This window comes from Passer domesticus, chromosome 11 (assembly GCF_036417665.1).
Source record: "Passer domesticus isolate bPasDom1 chromosome 11, bPasDom1.hap1, whole genome shotgun sequence".
Lineage (NCBI taxonomy): Eukaryota > Metazoa > Chordata > Aves > Passeriformes > Passeridae > Passer > Passer domesticus.
In genome coordinates this window covers 10,243,810-10,263,667 of record NC_087484.1, presented here as the reverse complement: position 1 = coordinate 10,263,667, position 19,858 = coordinate 10,243,810, and the positions used below count along the sequence as shown (strand labels likewise).

General features: G+C 42.2%; 1 protein-coding gene across 16 annotated transcripts in view; it reads right to left on the bottom strand.

Annotated features, from left to right (window-relative positions):
- Nucleotides 1-186: 186 nt before the first annotated feature.
- LPP (LIM domain containing preferred translocation partner in lipoma) overlaps nt 187-19,858 on the bottom strand; it is a 331,648-nt gene continuing 311,976 nt past the window's right edge. For all 16 annotated transcript variants that reach the window (XM_064385623.1, XM_064385626.1, XM_064385629.1 and 13 more), the window contains 2 exons: nt 16,666-16,786; nt 187-15,071 (listed from right to left, as the gene is read on the bottom strand). In XM_064385623.1, coding sequence (XP_064241693.1) covers nt 14,943-15,071; nt 16,666-16,786 — 250 coding nt within the window. In that variant the 3' untranslated portion in view covers nt 187-14,942. The remainder of the gene's footprint in view (nt 15,072-16,665; nt 16,787-19,858) is intronic.

Genomic DNA, 19,858 nt, shown 5'->3' with positions numbered 1-19,858 from the left:
TTGCATCCTTACTTCACCCAACAGTCAAACAGACTCGAATTAGGTATGCTCAGGAGCCACGCAATGAAATTTTGAACCTAAAAGAGAAAAAGGTGAAGGATATGAAGCATAATTGCAGGTGGAGGCTGGAAGAAAGTAAATACCATTCAACTTGAAAAAATAATTTCACACGCTAGCAAACAAAAATGAAATTTATAAGAAGTTTATTGGATTGGTAAAATGTAATAAAAAAGCATTTGTGATACTTCTTCTGCAAAGAAAAAAGGCATCTGGCGATTTTGCATATTTATTTTCCCTTACAAAACATTTGAAAAGCATAACTGATAAAAAGGATAACAACCGAAAGAGCAGAGCAAAGAGGAAAATACATCTCAATATAATTGGATAATGCATAATAAAAATACAGAAAACACATGCTTAAAACAGCTTTCATTCTCTTACTGTAAAAAGTCATTTTAAGTGTTGAATAAAAAATATATGCCGGTTGCTCTGAAAATTGCAGTTTAGAAGAGGTAACTAGCTGAGAACAAAATATATATATCTATATATATTTATAAATATAGAAAATGTGTATATGCTGCATCTGTCCTCAGAACAAATTGGAATAAATGATTTTCAATTCATGCACACAAGTTACCAGAGAAAAAACTTCATTTATTGCTTAGCAGATTGATCCTGTAAGGTGCTGATTGCATTTCCTGAGTGCCCTCAAAGCCCAATGAAAGTAGTCAGTGAGGGAGACAAGTGGCCTAATGGGTTCAGTGACAAGGGAGGCTACTCAGCAGCTCACAGGAGGTGCACTCAGCAAGTCACAGGAATCGGGAAAATTCCAATGGCAGCAGGATTAGGCCCCCCACAGACTTGGGTAGTGCTTTTGCTCTGCAAGGAGTAAAACTCTGGTACCCCCAAGCTCTGACAGAAAGGAGACCAGTCCTAAAAGCTCAAGTAATGTTACTTCATTAGGATCCCAGGGCATAGAGTGTGCAGCAGAAGCATTCCTCATATAGGAAGTGCTTCCTTGTGCCTCCCTTGCCCAGATCCCCAGGCTAGTGATTCACATTTAAAAGGAAGATGCTGCTCACACCACTGAGAGCCTCTGTCTGCTGACACTGGACAAGCAGGAGAGCAGCCAGTCACGCTCCCTCCCAACTGCAACAAAGGCAACAACACAAAACCTTCTCCATCTCGTGGGCTAAACCACCAACCACCATGAAGCTGAAACACCACCTCAAACCACTGAGAACTACTGCACATCCAGTACAGATCATCCCTGGGGAGCCCTCGGAGCACACAGGTCTGCAACTGGCAGGGATGGGCCAAAGCATAGCAGCTACACAGGGCAAATACATTCTTGGGGGCACTTCCTCCTTGCAGTCTGAAAGGCCTGAATAATTCTCCCAGCCTTTAGGGGGTTCTCCATGGGGCCTGTAGCCAAGAGGAATCCTTCTGGAATGAGCTATGTGTGGTTCAGACCCCCTTGTATCTGCCCACAGGTAAAGCCAGCGTGAGAGGTTGGGCTCTGAAACATGACAAACCTCTGCTGTTTGTTCTCTTCTGGAAAGTGACTTCAATAAATGCAGAATTAGTACTTGAGGTCTCTCATTTGACTAACTAGAGGGAAGGCACTGGAGGCTGCTCTTCAGGCTCTCTGACTGTCCACAGCACAAGCTGTGGCATGGAAAAGTATAGGACCATCAAGGAAGCTGATGTCTCACCAAGGCAGATCCTTTCTAGCAAGACCATGAGAGAAAGTCCAGCCATTACTTGGCTCTGCCCATATCTCTACCAATACTCAGTTCTCACTCTCCAAAGAGACAGTAGAGGAGGTAACAGTGGGAGCATCAAAACATCAAATCTTTCCCTTCACTGCATTCCCAATACACCTTGCATTTCCTGTCTGATCACAGCAGGGAAAATTTTGCTAAAACATTACTTTGAGGATTGAAAATGAGAGCATATCAGCCTTTTTAATTCAGTAGCACCAATCAAGCTTTGGTTCACCTTCAGATTTTCTCTTCTAGCATTATATAAAAAATGAGTGATGTAGATTTTATAAAAGACATTATTAAGGGAACGAAATCTTCAGATATGAATGACTCTGGAGTTCTGGCTGGAAGAGATGTTTGAGGAGATATACCCAAGTACCTCTGCTACAGAACAGTTGCCCACCAGACAACAGGGTGTGTACAGCAAGACAAGCTGCACTCATGGGATAAGCCATTGCTTATCCCCATGGAGAACAGATGCTCAGCATTAGCCTCTTGCTTCTCTTCTCCATCACCCTCCTAGTTCCCATCCCTGCTCAGCACTGGGACTGTTTCTCTGCTGTCCATAAAAGAGCACAGGAGGTCTCTGAAAAGGCACAGATGAAGAAAGTGGAATACTTTACTCATTTTTTGTAAAGGCAGCTCTGTCAATAGCCTACTTGTCACCTTGCTGGTTGTTCTGTTGAGATGCTTGTCAGGAGCTTAGCTACTTAGGCCCATTAGAAATACTCCTTAGGTGGATAAAGCAAAGAACTAGATCACACTTGGGAGACAAGGCACAAAATGTCCATTTGCAAAACTGAAATGGGTTTCCAGCCCACACAGAGCTGTCAGTAAAGCACTGGCAGATGCAAAAAAGAGCTCCAGTTTGGATTTTCAATGGGTACCATCTCAACACAGTTGAAACTCAAACTACAACCTCCGGCTGTGCATTTCAGTGCAAACTGCTCTTATCTCATGCAGCCCTGAATGAAACATTAGCACAAAGGCAGCCTAATTGGAACAGGATCTTCTCCTCCCTCCCTGCAAATCCTCATCATTGCACACAATCCCATAGCTAATGGCAGAGAGAAAACAGCTGATTCTGGCAAAACACTCACGCTGGGAAGGCAGGATCAAGCCCTAGGCTGGACGCAGACTCACCATGGGGAGCAGCTGTGGAGAGGATGAAGTTGACCTTGTTCCCATAGCAGGCCTTCCTCACTCCATGCTGCAGCAGTGTGGAAAGCTGGAGCTGGAGCAAATGTTTGCAGAGGAGATGCTAGGCTCTGGCTTAGTCTAGGGAACAGAGGGTGTCATTTTTCTCCTTGTACACCACCAAGAAAGATTATAAAACCAACAAGAAACTACACTGAATGGCCATCTCCCTTTCATTTTGAAATGTAAGCATTTCCCCCAGTGAAGGCATTCCTGGCATGTAGAATTCCTATTTTGAAAACTTCTCTATATCAGACTGGAAAATATTCTTATTGCATTTGCTGGTTCCAAATTCCAGGTAAGCTCTCCTAGACAGAGCTCCTAACTGTTTTCATTCAGTGCCCAAGCCAAAGTGGCTCCATACCTTATGGGGACCAGGGCAAGACTACAACTCAACAAATGAAAAGTAAAAATAATGATACCTTGAAAAAGCACATGGTCCTGATTATAAAAAATGCTGAATAAGCAAAGCTACTATGGAACAAAATCAGCGGGAGACATAGGAACAGCCATTAAAATAAAAAATCTGAGCAATTCTGCCCTTTATTTTCTTGCCACGTTTATTATTTTCACCTCTCTCTTCTCACAGATGAAGTGGGGCAGGCCAGTTCTTTTTCCTTTTCAAGCTGGCTTTGCTCTCTGGGCTGTCACGCTGCTGGCACAGCCCTGTGGAGACAGGACTTCCCGCACTTCAGGGGAATGCTGAACTGGGGCTATTTTTTAAACATCAAACTATTCCTGTTCACTGTACACTCTGCTTCCAAAAATAAAACAAGCATCCAAGTGTTTAAACAAGTCGACGGACCCTTTAAAGTCTCATAACAATGTTTTAAACCTGGGTAGGAGGGATGGGAACGGGAATACATTTTCCTGCTAATTGGAAATAATGAAACCGACGTTTGTGGATATGAAATGCTGGGTAATAACAAATCAGAGCTCTGCTGCTGAGCCTGTTCTGCCAGCCAGCCTTTGTGAGAAAAAGAGAGCAAGAAAGAGTTTTTTTCTTTGCATTGATGAACTTAAAATGAAAGCAGGGGCAATACATGGGAAGGAAAAAGGGTAGACAGGTACAGGGCATGGAAATTATTTGCCTGGAGCAACCACAGAAGTAGGCAGAAAAATGGCAAAAATAATGTCTCCTTATTTTCCTTCGCCCTGGTTCCTAAAACTAGTTTGGGAATGAACTGGGGGAAGGGGAGGAAGGAGCAGCAATTTGAACACAGCAGATGCTCCAGTTAAACCATATCTTCCCAAAGAGGAACCGAGGGTGGGGGCAGGGGAGATGGCTATTATTAATGTCCTTCCGTATATAGCAAAGCAGACATCCTGCATAATGGCAACACAATACATCAATAATAGCCCAAGAATAGCTTCCTACCGGTTTTTTCCCCCTGACAGTTAGAAACATAAAGAGAAAAATCAAGCTGCTGAGATAAATAGCTGAGTCTCCACCCCCACCTCAAATTGCCTTGGCATATTTTAAGAGATAAATGGTTCTATGAGAAATTTAAATAGCTTTCTCTTTTCTTTTTTGGCAGCTGCAGGAACTGGGTCAGGTGTAGAAATTATTAATTTAGAAGCCTGAAAAACCCATGTTTGAAACTAAGGGTGTTTTTTTTTTCCCTTTAAAGCATCAACTTTCTTAGAAGCAGAGTTAAAAAAAAAAAATAAAAAATTGAGGGGTATTTTTTTAAACAGAAGTCAGGTTAAAAATAATGAAGGCTGTAGAAAAGGGACAATTTGTGTAACAGTTTAATGGACATTAAAAGTGTCCATAGTAGATTGTTAATGCGTTTTATTGCAGAGTGCAGTATTTTCCTAATGGCTTTCATTCCTCTTGATCAAACATAACACTGGGAGTCTGCCTTGAAGAAAAAGTCTGGGGGGCACCATTCTGTAGCTTTACCCAAAGTTTAGTGCATGTTTCCAAAGAGACAAGAGATTACTGCCAAGTGACTGGCACCAAACACTCCCGTGAGGAGCCCATTACTCTCTTGCAGGTCTCAGAACTGGCACCCCAGGGAGCTCATCTGCTTGAGACTGTGCTCACTGGTGCTCAGGGCTGGTGAACCTGGTACTGAACCACGTGTAAATCACTGCCTTCCCCCTCTCACTCAAGTTCCTCTTGCTTTCCACACTGATACCAAGACTTGTAACACAGCTTTCTGCTCGATGCCAACAGCCATCTCCCTCCTCATGCCATATGGGGAAGGATCTTTTTGCAACCATAAAACCTTGAATCTTACAGAGAAAAAAGGTCAAATCCTGTAGGAACAGTCAGAGCAAAGAAATGCTGATGAACTATCTCACAGGAGAGTACACTAGTTAAGACCTGTAAAAGGTTCAAGTTTCCAGTCCTATAAAGAACTCTGAGGTCTTGAAAGATGCCCAGTTGGCAGGCAGCCCACTTCCTCTGCTGCATGGCTGGTAAAATCCTCCTGCTCCTTGTGCTCTGTGTCCCAAATCAGGCGGATACCTGAGAGAGAGGAGGACTCCCTCGTTTGTACTCACTGCACCTCTCAGGGCTCATGGCTCATGCTCTCCTTCCCTTAGTGACCAATCAAAAATTTAGAAAGGTGACAGAGAACCAGATGTAAATATAACTGCAGTGCCTAGAAAGTCAGAGCACAGCTAGGATCAGAAGACAGACTGTAATTACAGGCCCTGCTACTTATTACATAGGCCAGTTGGGCTACATGAGCCTTTGGTGGAAACTTCCTGTGCAATTAATAAAGGAGAAACAGAATACTTTTGCAATCACTTTTCTAGCTTTCACTGTGGGGGTCCAATCCTGCCATCCTGGATTAGCTCTGATCATAGACAATCTTTCTCTGCATAAAATGAAGGCATCTGTTCTGTAAGACTAACAAAAAAAAAAAAGAAAGAAGAAAAAAGGACAAAACCCTCATTGCAAACCTACACCATGCAATCAAGAAGGAAAGGAAACTGATCCTGATCCCCCCCAGATCGTAATCTGACAATGTTTTCAAGGCATCTGGCAAAAAAGGAAGAAGAAAGAAGAATGCTATGAAATATTTAAAATCCTACTTCTGTCAAGAATACGTAAGAGAAGAAAGGTGAGTTTGAAAGGGCTGCATTATTTGTAAGGTAAAACCTGAAAGCACCACCTTTTGCATAGAGGCATGAGGTGCCCTTGGCCTGAGCCAGAGCGGTCCTGAGAACAAATACCAGGCACTGATTCAACAGGGACTGGTGTGACAAAGGCAAGGCTGGGTGTGAGAGGGACCAAAGCGCTGTCCTGCAACACCCTGGGATGTACCATGGGACATGTGTTGAAAATACAGCAAAACAGCTGCACCACTGCAGCCAGCAACTCATCCTCCTCATCTAAAGCCTGAATCAGATTTTCATGAGCATGAGAAACAGAGCATGCCCAGGGGAGGATTTCTCCTAAAGGCACTTTTTTTACTGCTGAGATTCTCACCAAAGAGACTTCCAAGGAAGGGGAGACTGCCCTGTGAGATCTGAGATGCATCAAATGACACTTTGCTTTGCTCCTGCACCCTGGGTATTGCCCTTTCCAATCTCAAAACCCCACTGGTATAGAGCACCTTTGCAGAAAGGTCTCATCTGGGCCTGACCACTGGGCTGATCCCAACCCCATCACGAGAAGCAGGCACAGAAAAGGGCTGGATGTGCCCAGCTGTCATCAGGAGGGAGCCCCCAAGCAGATATTCAGGAGCTCCAATGCTCAGCTGAGCCTTTTTCTTGGTCACCTCCACCTGCCTGCTGTACAGTCCCAGCAGAAACCATAACAGACTTCAGGACTGGTACTGGGCATACAAATGGAACCAAAATGATCCTGAAATGCTGAAAGAAAAGACGCTTTGGAACAAAAGTGGCACAGCCACAATCCCCACAATGCTTGTGTAAGAGAGAAAGAAAGAATCCCTAGAACGTATTTATCAAAAGCCATTTTATGCAGATTTTTCCTTCTGAATATTTAAAACATGGTGAATATTAAACTTCAGAGATTCTTAATATGTTCCAAAGCCCCACGGACCTTTGAAATGCTAGCTCATCAATATGCAACATCTAATCTCGTCAGAAAAAAAAAATAAAAAAGAGGGGGAAGAAAGAAAAGCTATTCATCCTCTGCACACAGAGGTTACAGTGAGACTCCCAAGGAAAATAAAAAAACAACCAACTTCCAGCATCTTATGCAATAGGTTAAATTTACTCTGGTTGGGAAAGTTTCACTTTCTGCAAGAGAGAAAGTGCCTGTACGTGCATAGCTACTGGAAGCTTCTTCTGAAGTGTGAGGCTGAAACTGTGTAGCTGGATTACAGTAAGTAGTTTATTAAAAAAAAAACAAGGCTTGTGGCTTTGCCTCCTGTTCCAGTCCAATGCAGTCTCAGGATCCCCTCTCCAAAGGCCAGCAGACAGTGCGCCACCTAAAAACCCATTCTAGTCCAAAATGCTGTGGTTGAAATGGTTTTGCTTGTTTATAAAGTTTAGTGTTTCGTATCGCTTGCATCTGACCTTCAGCAGAAAGAAAAGCTCAGTTAAATTGTGCAAATATGTACCAAATGGGAGCAAGGGAAGGCAGCCAAAAATGCTGCATGAGTTTTTGCAGGGCTGCAGCCTTTTAGGAGCACCAGTTAGATGAACTGGATGAGAGGCCAAATTGATTTAGGCTCCAGGCAGGAGCTTAAAACACCACGACATCCAAATTCACAAAGAAAATGTTCTGTTGCTGCAACCCCAAATTTCCTGCACATGAAAACACTGTTTTCTTTCATCTTTAGGAGATGCTCGTTCTGTAATCCGACATTTAAAAATGAACAAACAAACAGGAGTCAGCTGACAAAGGATTCTTGCTGGTGAATGGAAGTAGGTCACTCTGAGTATTTAGCCTTTACAGTCTGGCTTAATATTAGTGTTGCACACAGAGCAGTAACAAAACTGCACTGGAGACAGGGAAAGACTCTAATTTTGTCTTTTCTGTGAAAATTAGCATTAACGTTCTGCATTAATGTGCAATGCCTCCCCAGCACCCCATATCTGGTTAATTAAAAGAAAAACCACAACCACAAAGCAAACCACACTCTAAATTAAACAGCAACAAAAAACCCTTACTGGTCAGCCTGCATTTAAAGACATCTCAGCATGAGTAATTGGGGAGAGAGGAATTTTCCTGAAGGAACATAAAAGAAAATGAAAGCTCTACATACAAGACCAAATAAAATCTTCTGTCTCTCACAAATGCAAATTCTGGCTGCCCTTTTACACAAACATATTAAAGGGATATAACTGGAGGAAAAAATAAAAGAGGAAAAGCTAATAAAATCATTTTTGAGGAAAAAAATATTTAAAAAACAAACTATCCTTCAAACATATTTCTTCATGGTAAATCCCTGCAATCATGTGGTTCTAAATTACATGGTTAAATATGACTGAAAAAGTAAGGCACAATTTCATAATCATTTTAAAAGCAATAATTATAACAATTTTCTTTGATATCCATATGGCAGGCCACTGATACTAAGGACGCACAAAACTACTTGATTAAAGATCTGAACAAGTTTTTCCAACTACTAGCTAAGACTCACAATACCTCGGTGAAGTAAGTAAGAAACCATCTCTATGCAAAGAGGAGTGCACATTGAGGACATGGAAAAAGTGGGTAAGAGAGAGGCTTGTGGACAAGGGGAGGCAGAGGCAGGAAAGCAGAGACACCCCAAGGGTGATGATCCTGGGGAGGGACTGTAACACCTGGTAACGTAAAGGTAATGCCACCACTGGGGCTTCTGTTTCCTCCCTCATTTTCTAAAACATCTAAGTAGGATAAGAATACTGGACAAATAGCAAAATTAAGAAAAAAAAAAAGTTTTAACTGGATGCTCTTGCTACCCGTGATAAACCCAGTGCTTCCACACGTTACATGAAGCCAAAGAGACCGGGACACGTAGTCAGGAATAAAGCCCAGTGCAGTCTAAGTAGCAACAGTCAATACTGCAGCCTGTATTTCTGCTCAGTTATAGCCCCACAAACACCTGACATGTGTGTGTGTGCCAGACTGCTCTGCAAGGGTGGAACCAGCTTTTGTTCAGAGCACAGCAGAAAATTTCCAGGCTGAGGTGAGAGCTGTTCCTCAGGGTCCACCAGGAAACTTACTGAGGATGTGTTTTTTCTCTTACATTTTCAGATGCTAGATGAATGTTATAATTTCACAGGTGTAAAGTCTCTTCTCTCTCAGGCTCAAAATGCCAGTTGGGCAACCAACTGTTGCAACTTCAAACTTGAAATGCTGAGGGAGACAGGTAATATTTCTAGAAATGTTGAAGGAGAAATGCCATTCCCAAGCCCGGAAAGGAGATGAAATTCAATCAGTATCTCTTGATTTTCTTGGCAGTTGCCATAATGTGCCTATATTCTTCAGTAATTTCAGGGGGAAAAACCAAACAGAAAAAGACCCCAAGATAAAAACAAAGAAAAAAATTGCAGGTGCCACAGAAAAAGACACTGGGAGTCCCTATAGCCAGCCACTCCATGGCTTTAAGACGGATAAGAAAAATTAATCCAACAGAAGTAACACTGTTATTTTAAGAGTCACATTACTTGGATTGTTCTAACAAAGGAAACAGTGACTTCAAAATTAGCAAAATTAGTTAAAAATAGGAAAAAAAATCTTGTAAAAAGTTTCAAAGCTTTTTTTATTTCACCAGGTCCAATACTGAACCATTCCCCAAGAACATTTCCTTGGTTTTAAGTAGAATTATTATCCAAAAAAGTTTTCAAAATTGTAACAGAAACTTTAATTTACCAGCAGAAGAAACCCAAGAACTACAAAGAACTGTGAAAGAAGTCATGGGTTTTTGAAATATAAAAATATTTGTTAACAATTCTGAAATTTATTTAGATAAAAATTCAGTATAATTTTAATCATAACAGCAAAAACAACCCCAAAAAATGTTGTGGGTAACACTGCAAAAAGAGAGAACTTCTCATTAAAAAAAATTGCCCTTCTGCTATCACGTAATTTAGTGTAAATATTGCAACCAGCTCTAACTGGAAATAGTGTTCTCATGGCTCTCTTGGTCTGTATTTTACTAACCTCTAGGTTATGGAGCAGTTCCTGCCCTCCTTCACAACCAACCCTCAGCTACCATTGCTGGTGTTTTCTCGTGGGAATTTCACCACAGTGGGATGGTTCAGCACCCCTCTCCAAGAGCCCCAGCTTGCAGCACTGAACCTGTGTGAGGTGCTGTCCCCCCAGGCTGCTGAACAAAAACCAAACACTGTGACCCCACTGCAGCAACCAGGCACCATCAGACACCAGTCAGCAACTAAAAACCCTTTCTGAGCCACTCAGTGCAAGCACCAGGTGTCTAACATCTATCCTTGACATGGGATTTCTCTCAAGAACCTTCCCTTGGGTCCTGTTATTCCCTGTCTTCCAGACTTTCCCAAAATCAAAAGGAACCAGCATCTATCAAACCTAAGCCAGGCAGTAGCCATAACAGGTCCAAAGAGATTTCAGACAGACTTGTTGCATATTCTCTTTAACAACCACAATTTCTTTAAAGCCACTTTTTTTTTCCATTCTTCTCAGGCACATTTTGCTGATAGGCAGAAAGTCAACTTAAGGCCTGTGTTTTGTGAAAGCCTCACTCCTGCTATCAGGATGAACACTATTACGTAGAGTGACAAACACTTTGGTACTCCCACACCTCTATGATTAAGTCATTACTCAAGTGTTTTGCAGCCATGATAAAAATCTAAGAATTAAAATATTAACACCTCTCCCAAACCAAAATTAAAGGTGTGTTATCTGATAGGCTAAAGAACTGGCGTGGTTTTCTGTTTTTAAAAGCAACGTTCAATGAATAAAATAAGTGACAATAAAACCATCACATTCACAAAATATTAGTGTTAGCCTTGGGGATGTGCTTAAGGATTGGGCTGTAACCAAGGCAACCCAATCTCCTGGAGAAAGTTTAAGTAGAGAGTTCTAAAGCCATTGCTCAAAGATACAGTAAATCTGGCTGTAGGGCGACTTGTGACATATGGAAGGTACCACAACCACCCAACACAGCACTCATCTTGTAACAACTCAACCTCATCCAAATGTTACATTTGATCAGCTGTGGTGTTCCCCTGCAGTTGGCATAAGGGTGACACAGAAGCCATTTCCTGTGCTATGGATAATTTGATGGAAATTTAACTGTGCCCACATCCTACCCAAAAACCTGTGTGATCAGGGGATAAAGAACCAGTCTGGTATTAATGGCTTATGTCACACCATGCAATGGCTTTAAGTCTGCACTTAAACAAACCCCAGGGACATAAATATTTTGCTAAATTAGAACCTGATCCTGGGCCCTGTCTGGCCACAGAAATCATGGGATCAGGCCCGACTTGCCAACAAATGCTAGACAAAGACGAAGCAGCATAAGCAGAAACTGCAGACTTGAACAGAAATGTTTGGGTGATCTTCCAATTCTTTCTGAAAGGAACAGTTTGGACATTACCACAGCCACAGATGATGTGATTTTTGTCATGGCTAAGAAGGTCCAACTTGAGAAAAGCAAAGTCTCTTTGACAAAAAGACTCCTTCTTTGGAACAGATAAATATGATATATTATAAGTATGTGATAAATATTGTGATGAAGCCATATCCCAGTGGTTCTTAATTGCAGTGCAATTGAGATAAATCCCACCAGCATTTCTTATTAAGTCCTAAAGCATCAGCAGGGAGATTTCCATATACATGTGGGTGATGAGAGCCTGTGTGATACTATATCTTTCAAATATATTTATGGCAATTTTGGAAAACAAAACCACACAGAAAAAAAGAAGGGGGTTTTGGACACCGCCTCCTTGCAACGCGCAGATGGCTTTGGTGTCTAGGGGTGAAAAAAAACCCATCAGAGTACCTTTGCACAGATGTGTCAGGTCTAGAAACCAGCCACAGCACCTCAAACATCAACACTGTTCAATCTTTGTCAATCATATTTCATCCATGAAGTATTTAATGCTTGAAAAGTTTGGCTCTCACCTCCCTGCATGCCAGCCCAACTCACCACAGCACTCTCATAACAGAGAGGATTCAGAGCTGGATCTCCTGGCTGGCCGCGTGCATTGAAATGGGCTGGAGTCCCAGGCCTACATACCAGCAAACTTTTCTGGAAAGAGAAAACAGAGCTCCAGAAATCAGTAGTTTGTGCTAGTCTGTGACTAGTTTAATCCCATAATGTCTCTGGGAAACTGCAAAGAAGCTGTCTCATGCAGAGGGCAGAAGACAAGGAGCCATAACACTTGCTCCAGTCCAGCCTATGGCAGGGCCATAAAAAGCCCAAAGGCTCTGAACTTGAGTCCTCAGTCTAGGCCACTTTCTGCTGGAAGGCACAGCAGCTTGTTCCCATCAATTACCTCAGTGTTATCCAGGAGAGTCTCATCAGGCACTTGATTTAACACTCACAAGAGTAAGGAAGATCAGAGCTGTGTTTTCTGCCTGATGAATGGCTCATTCTGCACCCAAATGCATCACCTGTGCTTGTATCCCAGCACTGACCTCCCCTGCTTTTGCAGGGTTAGTTCAAACTAGATTTGCTCAGTATTTGCAAGGTTTTTGGGACTGCTGGTGGTGCAGACTGCGTGTCAAGAAGCGAGCTCAGAAGGACCTTACATGCCACGGTTCGGGGAGCAGGAACCTGGTGGAACCTGGTGGGAGCCAGGGTGCCAAAAAATCTGTTTATGTCTGAGGCAGTAACATTCTTGCAGGCCAGGGTAGAAATCCAGTATAAAAAGTCAAACTGCTTCAGCACAGCCCCTACGGTGGTGAAGGAAGTCTTCTGCTCAATGATGCCACCCTTCTACAAAGAAGGATTCATTGCAAGCTGTGAATTTTGGGAAACTTCCCTGACACTGGTGAAGTTTGCCAACATATAAACCATGTAAGGAACGGAGGTTTCAGAATGGTATTTCTGTATTTGAATTTACCACAGACAGCTGAAGCTACTGAATATCACAGTGCTCTTCCAGAAAGGTTAGTGCTAAACTGAAAATAAATGTACCATATGCAGGAGCTGCAGTATCACATCACAATTTTTCCTTTGTTTCCTATCAGTTCAGCTTATCTAACTTTTCAGCATTAATGGATATAATTATTCTCTATAACAGAAGCCTAATACAGAGGAAAGCACCACATTCTCATTGTTTTTCAGCGAGATGCATGAAATAAAGATCTTGAAACTTACTCTTGAAAAGTTACATTTTGTCACTTTTATGGTCAATCATCCTGCAACTGTTTCAGTTCTGCTTCTTAATTTAAGTGCAAAGAAAGGTATTTTCCTTGATTACATCTGCAAATAAGATATTAATGTCAATTCAGTGATATGAAAATTACTCCCTCACTATGTAATTTGCACCTTAGTTATTATGGGTTTCATGAACAAGACTATTATAGCTGCTCAGAATACCATGGATTTCTAATTTTTTGATTTGTTTTTAATTAACCAAAGTAAACCCAAAGAAACCCTAAACACATGATCATGTAAAAAAAAAAAAAAAGTATTATCTGTACCCAGCTTTTATTTACCTTGGGATAGATATTGATTCTGGACTGAAGATGAAAATGCTGCTGCTGGCCCAGCACTCTACTGCCATGAATTTCACAGAGGCAAGTTAAAAGTGGCTGGGATGAAAATGGAAGAGGAAAAAAATTGCCTGCTTTCTGGAATGGCATAGTGAAGGGTTTAATAACTTCTTTAGTTTTTTTAGGATGAAAACTGAACATGTATTTAGGATTATTTTTTTGCTGTTGTTGAAACAAGACCTGATTTTTTAAATTGAAAAATACAGTTCACATGTGTTAACATCAGAGAAATGTGTATCATCCCAAAGCCTGATTCAATCCCTGTTACTGCTGAAGGAAAATCTTCCCACTGTAATAACAGGAGATGGAAAAAGACTTTATTGCTTGAATGTCTACCCAGAGACCAACACTGCCAGTGGTCCCACTAGAATGGGCTGTATGAGAGAGTGGTGTAAGATTTTTTTGAGCATCGCTTTGCACTGCAGTTCTGTGTAGTCATTTTTATCTTTTTATAACCACTGGGATTTCAGAAATGTGTTTCCAGCCCCACATCCCTTAAATACCTTCTCAAGGGACGTGACTGGCTTATGCCTCTGGTAAATCAAAAGCATCTTGTGTGTGTGTAGTGTGTAGTGTGTGTGTAGTGTGTGCAAGCTCACATCTTTCTGTGATTGCTCATACATTGTGAATTGGAAGCATCACTACTGAATAAATTTATGCAATAGCTAAGTAGACTTTCATGAGTAAAAGAAAAACACTATTGAACTGGAAGGGAATGGAGACAAGTAAGGGCCTAAGAAATGACCAATCTGTGTCCCAAGGACACAAGATCACACCTGCACTCAGGTGCAGTACAGTTGCAGTTGCACTGTTTGTGTTAATGTTGGGTCTACTCTCACACTTTCTAGGACAGTGGAGCTACTTCTGCTGGTGACACAGATCCTGTTAAAGTCATCAGCAGACATTGAAGTCCCATGACTTCAATGAGAGCTGCTCAGGTTCTCAAAATAATTTGGAAGAAATAACTACTTCAGCCATCCTTTACCCTCTACCTTCATGTACTTAAGAAACAGGAATCAAACACAGAAGCACAGTAAGGACCATGTTCAGACCTCCTTATACAGGCAGATAACTTAGGTGCTGTGACCCTTAACTCCATCAGCTGCAGCTGCTGTGACTCACTCACTGCCCTCCTGGACAGTTGTGTCTAAATTAGATGCCTGTCATGGGCAGTCTGAACATGGCCTCCCAAACTGCCCTCTTGTTCCATGGCCTTCCAGTTTGACTTTTTTTTTTTTATTTTTTTTTTCTTTTCTTTTTTTCAATAACAGAGATTCAGACCCTAGGCTGGAAAGAAATCATGCAAAGCTTGTGCAATATCCCCCAATGGGCATCCTGGGGAGGGTCACAGTTGATACTCAGAGATCAGTGCTGGCCTTGGCAGTCAGAGCCTGGATCCGAGCAGAGTTGCAGGTCTTGCAGAGGATGTGCCCGTCCAGAGGGTAACAGCCCTGATTGTCCCCTTCAGACAGGAGGCCACCACAGTCCTAGGAAATAAGTGAACAGGAAGAGCAAAGTAAATAAGAAAGAACAAGATTAAGCAAAGAATCTATTAGTCAAAGAAACTCTCTCCTCACTCTCCACCTTGTAAAGGGATCCAGCCTGAGTCAGTGCAAGCATGAAGCTGAGGTACGTGATGTCTTTTACGATTAAACCATTTCCTGATAAGAGACAATGCTGCAGAGAAGATGGGTTCCCAAGCTCTCTGCTGAATTTAATCCAATTGAAAATAAAAGGAGATTATTCCATTCACATTTCTGAGGCAGCAAAGGTCTTTAGCATTGGAGAAACATCAAACTGAAGCACATATTTATTAATTCAAAAAAAGGATAAAAAAGAAGCATCACTGGGAAAAAGTTTAGTACCAATATCTGACTATAGGTAATCTCCTTTGGAAGAGTTAATGCCATGAAGTTACAGCCCCCATTCCGGGGGTGGCAGCTAAGCAAAGTCCCTGCCTGCCTCCCCTTACCAGAACTGTCACCTGTGTTTGTATTACAATTGGTCAAAAAGGTTGTGGCAAAAAGGAGGATGTCAGACAGGAACATGGAAACCCCCAAACAAGGCCCCCAAACCTCCAGAGATGTCAGCCTACAAGCTTTAAGGCTAACTATAGCTGTTAGGAAAGTTGGGAATTATCCCACACTTTGTGATCAAGCAATTGCTTGGCCCAGGACTGCTGATGGATCCATGTATGTGAAAGCCTGGGTATCTCAGCAGCCAGCATGGGGACATGCTGTATGATGAATTACGCTCTACAAAATTTAGTGTAAGAATGCCCCAGCATCTTAAAAAATAATGGGCCTAAGTAATGGGCTGATATGTACCCTGAAAGCCAAGGTCAGACTGAGAATTGAACCAGATGCCTTAAGTTTTGGCCTAGACCTTTAAACCTTAGTCCATCTTTCTTTCCAATTAAAGTTATTAAAACCTGCAACTGCAATAAGAAATATATTTAGTCTCATTTTCTTACCCTGCCATCTGGCTGATGTATTATCCAACAAGTAACACTAGCACTGAAGAATTCTTGAAGGTTCCCTAACACAGCTGTTCCCACATGCTAATTGCTTTAAGGTGATTTTTATTCTCTGTCTTCAGACTCTTACCATCAAAATTACATGAAGTGTGTAATGAAACTGAACAGGAAAAGCAGCATAAAAAGCATTGCACAAAACAAGAATGATCATGTTTATGTGTCCATTAAAATTCTTCAACCCAGAGCCATATGCTGAGTTTCCTGTACAATCTTGCTCAAATCCTAACATGCATTAGCTTTCATTTTAAGAACATAAAGATGAGCTACATTTGTGTCCAGGCTATAATTTATGAAGTTCTCCAGTATTAAGGCCTAATTGCCTGAGTCACATTCTTTTGCTCTTCTAATGAACCTGTTATAAACAAGGGACCTGAGTTTCCTCTCATTTGCGTGGATATAAATGAGGAAAAATTCCTTGCTTGCTGCAGTCAATGAAGTAACTTGATTGTAGAGCAGTGTTACAATAGGGTGTGCCTGTCGTGTGGGCAATGTGAGGTGGTGATGAAGTGAAGCCAGCCTTTGCTTTCTGTCCCTGCAATACCAACCTCGCACCGGTAGCACTGGACATGGAAGTCACGATCCAGGGCAACAATGCGCACGGTCTCCTCTTGTCCCGGGGCTGGCATGATGGGCTCCTTACACACAGAACACCTCGGGGCAAATTTCCTGAGGGAGCAAGAGACAGGCACAGTCATCCTCAGACTTGGAGCAAAAGTTTTTGTTAACTGGATGAGCCAGGCAGAAATGTGTGAATTTGTACCAACACACACACACATACGTATGTGCACACACAACACAGGTTGGAGCTCTGCACAGCTCCTTCCTTGGAAAAAAACAGGCAGGAGCACTTTAGTCTTACAAGGCAATTTCAGGTATGTAGGATATTAAAGAACATTAATTAGAAGAGAACTTACAGAACTTCTGACAGGCAGCAAAGCATTTGGACTGCCCCAATTAACAACTGAAGTGCCTCTTGAATGACCCTCAATTGTGGCACCTATGCAGTGCCACAACCCTCCGCCTCTAATTCACCCTGTTCTGTATTCGCCTCTGGAATGAGGCAAACTGTTCAAGAAATACTGAAGTGGGGGGTTAAATAATGTCCTATGTATTTGTCTTTAGCATTTCTGCTGGTTTGTTGAGCTGTCAATAAGAAAATCCATGCAAATCCCACAGTTAGAAAGATGACCAGGATCTGCTTCAAGAGCATCTCTTGAAAATAAAAATCAAACTATTAAAATTTGGACATTGGAACAAATAGTTCAGAAGTCTGAAAAGCAATCGCAAAAAGAACTGCCTTGCACTAACACCAATTTGTTGAGGTTTATGTCATCCACTTTAAACGTTCAAGTCATCTTACCACTTATGCACACAGAAGCACATTTCTGGCTGTGCTCACTCTCAGACAAGAAGCATCAGGGCAATTCAGACTTGCTGCATTTTCTAGCTAAAACCTACTCAGTTATCCAATGGGGTGTTGTCCAGGCTTAAAAGGGAGCAGGTCTGGGTGCACAGACCCCAATGTTCTCTGTTCCAGCCAGCCTGACTTCCAATTGTATAGTGACAATAACTCACTGCATGAAGAGACTGACTTGAATCAGGGTCAGCTCAGGGATCAAGAGAAGCACAGCCCTTTCTTTTTCCCTCCTATTGCTCATTATATACCCTTCTGGATAATTCACCCATGTTCTGTATTCTCTCTGGTTTTGCTCCCCTCAGGTCCCAAGAGAAGTGGCCACCTCTGCTCCTAGGCTTGGGAACATTTAGCTTCTGGTGAATCATTCTCTATTTTAGCTCAAAACCTACTGGTACCAGTTTCCTGGCTGCAAATTCTGCCCACAAAAAAGGAAACTTACACCCACAGAACCTGCTGCCATGTAATGAGAGCCAGGGTCAGGGGCTGTGGAGTGACAGAGGGCAAAGATTATGGCAAACATCAGAACACAAGGAGATCAAAGGCCCTTCCCTTCTAAAATGCCTAGTAAGGATTGACTCTGCCACACAGCCTGTCACATGAACCACCTCAGAATTAACTATCTTAGAAAAGAAAAAAAAAAAAAAAATCTATCTGTACTAGGAATAAAGGAAAATATTAATTTCACTGGCAGCAGATGAAAGATGCCTGTGTAGCTGTGATCTAATGAAAGAATGAATTAAACAGTGGCTATAACGAGTGCTCTGAAAAATAACTTAAATGGATCATGATATGACCAGAGCTGTGATGGCAATTAATTATGTGCTGCTTCATGCAGGCCCTTCCTTGTGCCATTTAGCTCAAACGTGGTACTTAAAAAATACTTCAACATTTCTTTGTCCAGGCTACTGTGAGTAATTCATTATGAGACAAATATTATCTCCCAGGATCCCGAGATCATTCCTGCAGATTTCAGGGGATGTAGATCTGTTACTGTGGGGCCTGAGCTCAGGGAGTAGCTGAGTAACAGTGTGAGCATCAGCTACAGTTTTGTTATCAAGAGGATGTAGATGTAGAACACTCAACCTACAGATCAGGAGGACATGTCATCCCTAATCAATTAAAACTGGGCTGGCCAAAGTACTGCAAAATGTGTGGTTGGCCAAAGACATTCTGAGTGTCACACTGGGTCTTGTGCTATTCCCATCACCTTCCCCTCAATCCTTCACTCAACAATTTTTATGTCCTTCCCTGCATTGACGGCCTCCCACTTTCTACTCTCAGAGCCCTGAGGTCTGTATGCAGTCACTGCTAAAAGGCTTCAATGTGGGACATCAGCTCTCTCCCTCCTGAAAGCATGTGAGCCCTGTCTGTGGGGCTTTGGGAAGGGGCACTCTCCACATTGTTGAGGGGGTGTGAGGGAAGTTCTTCAGGGACTGAGTAGTGCATCAAACTCCTGCTGGGCCTGTGCTCGGGACCACATTTTACCTTACACAGAAAGGCAAAGCAGAAAGGCAAAGCAACACAGCAGCTGCCAATTAACCCAGCCTAGCTGGGCTACAGGGAACATTCTCCTGTTGGATTCTAACATGCCAGTTAATTGTGGCTGCTTCCCTTTCTGTCAAGTCAGTCAGCTTCTTTGAGCTTTCAGACCCACACACTGATGTCATGAGGCTCTAATTAAGTCTACCCGCTTAGAAATTAAGAGGTAAATGGTTGAGATATAAACTCGCATTTGTCAGTATTGATTTCATCTTTTAATTGAAGGGTGTAATGTATCTGTCTTTTCCGCACAGGGCAAACATTTGTGCTCTGATTATATCTACCTGTCTTCCCTAGATTAGTTGTGATGATGGGGGTGGTAGTGTGTCAGTGACAGAAATTACTTGCAGCTATACCTTTCAACTTACTTTAAATAGCAGTTTCACTATAAATTATTACCAGGGCTGTATTTTTAGTAGCTTTAAAAAGCTAATTAGCGACTAGAAACAAAAGGAGCTGTGAGCAGCCTGTGGCCACTGAGATCCCTCTAGCAGGTAAGCAAACACCTGCAGAGTGCAGGAGGACAGGACCTCTCTTAATCGCTCAGTGGAAGAGGCAGGGAGGTGGTGATGTGAAAGTGCAGGTAGAGGCAGTGAGGAGAAACATGCCCATGCACAGTGAAAGGCAAGGGAAGGCAGAGCACTTAAAAGAGAGGGACACAAAGATTGTCCCTCAATTCAGCTCTAAGCAAAACAGAGATCAAGCAGAATTGTCCCCTAACCAATTAACCTTGTATGCCACAACATGCCTGCTTGGAGCAAAGCTCTCCCTACTATTTAAGA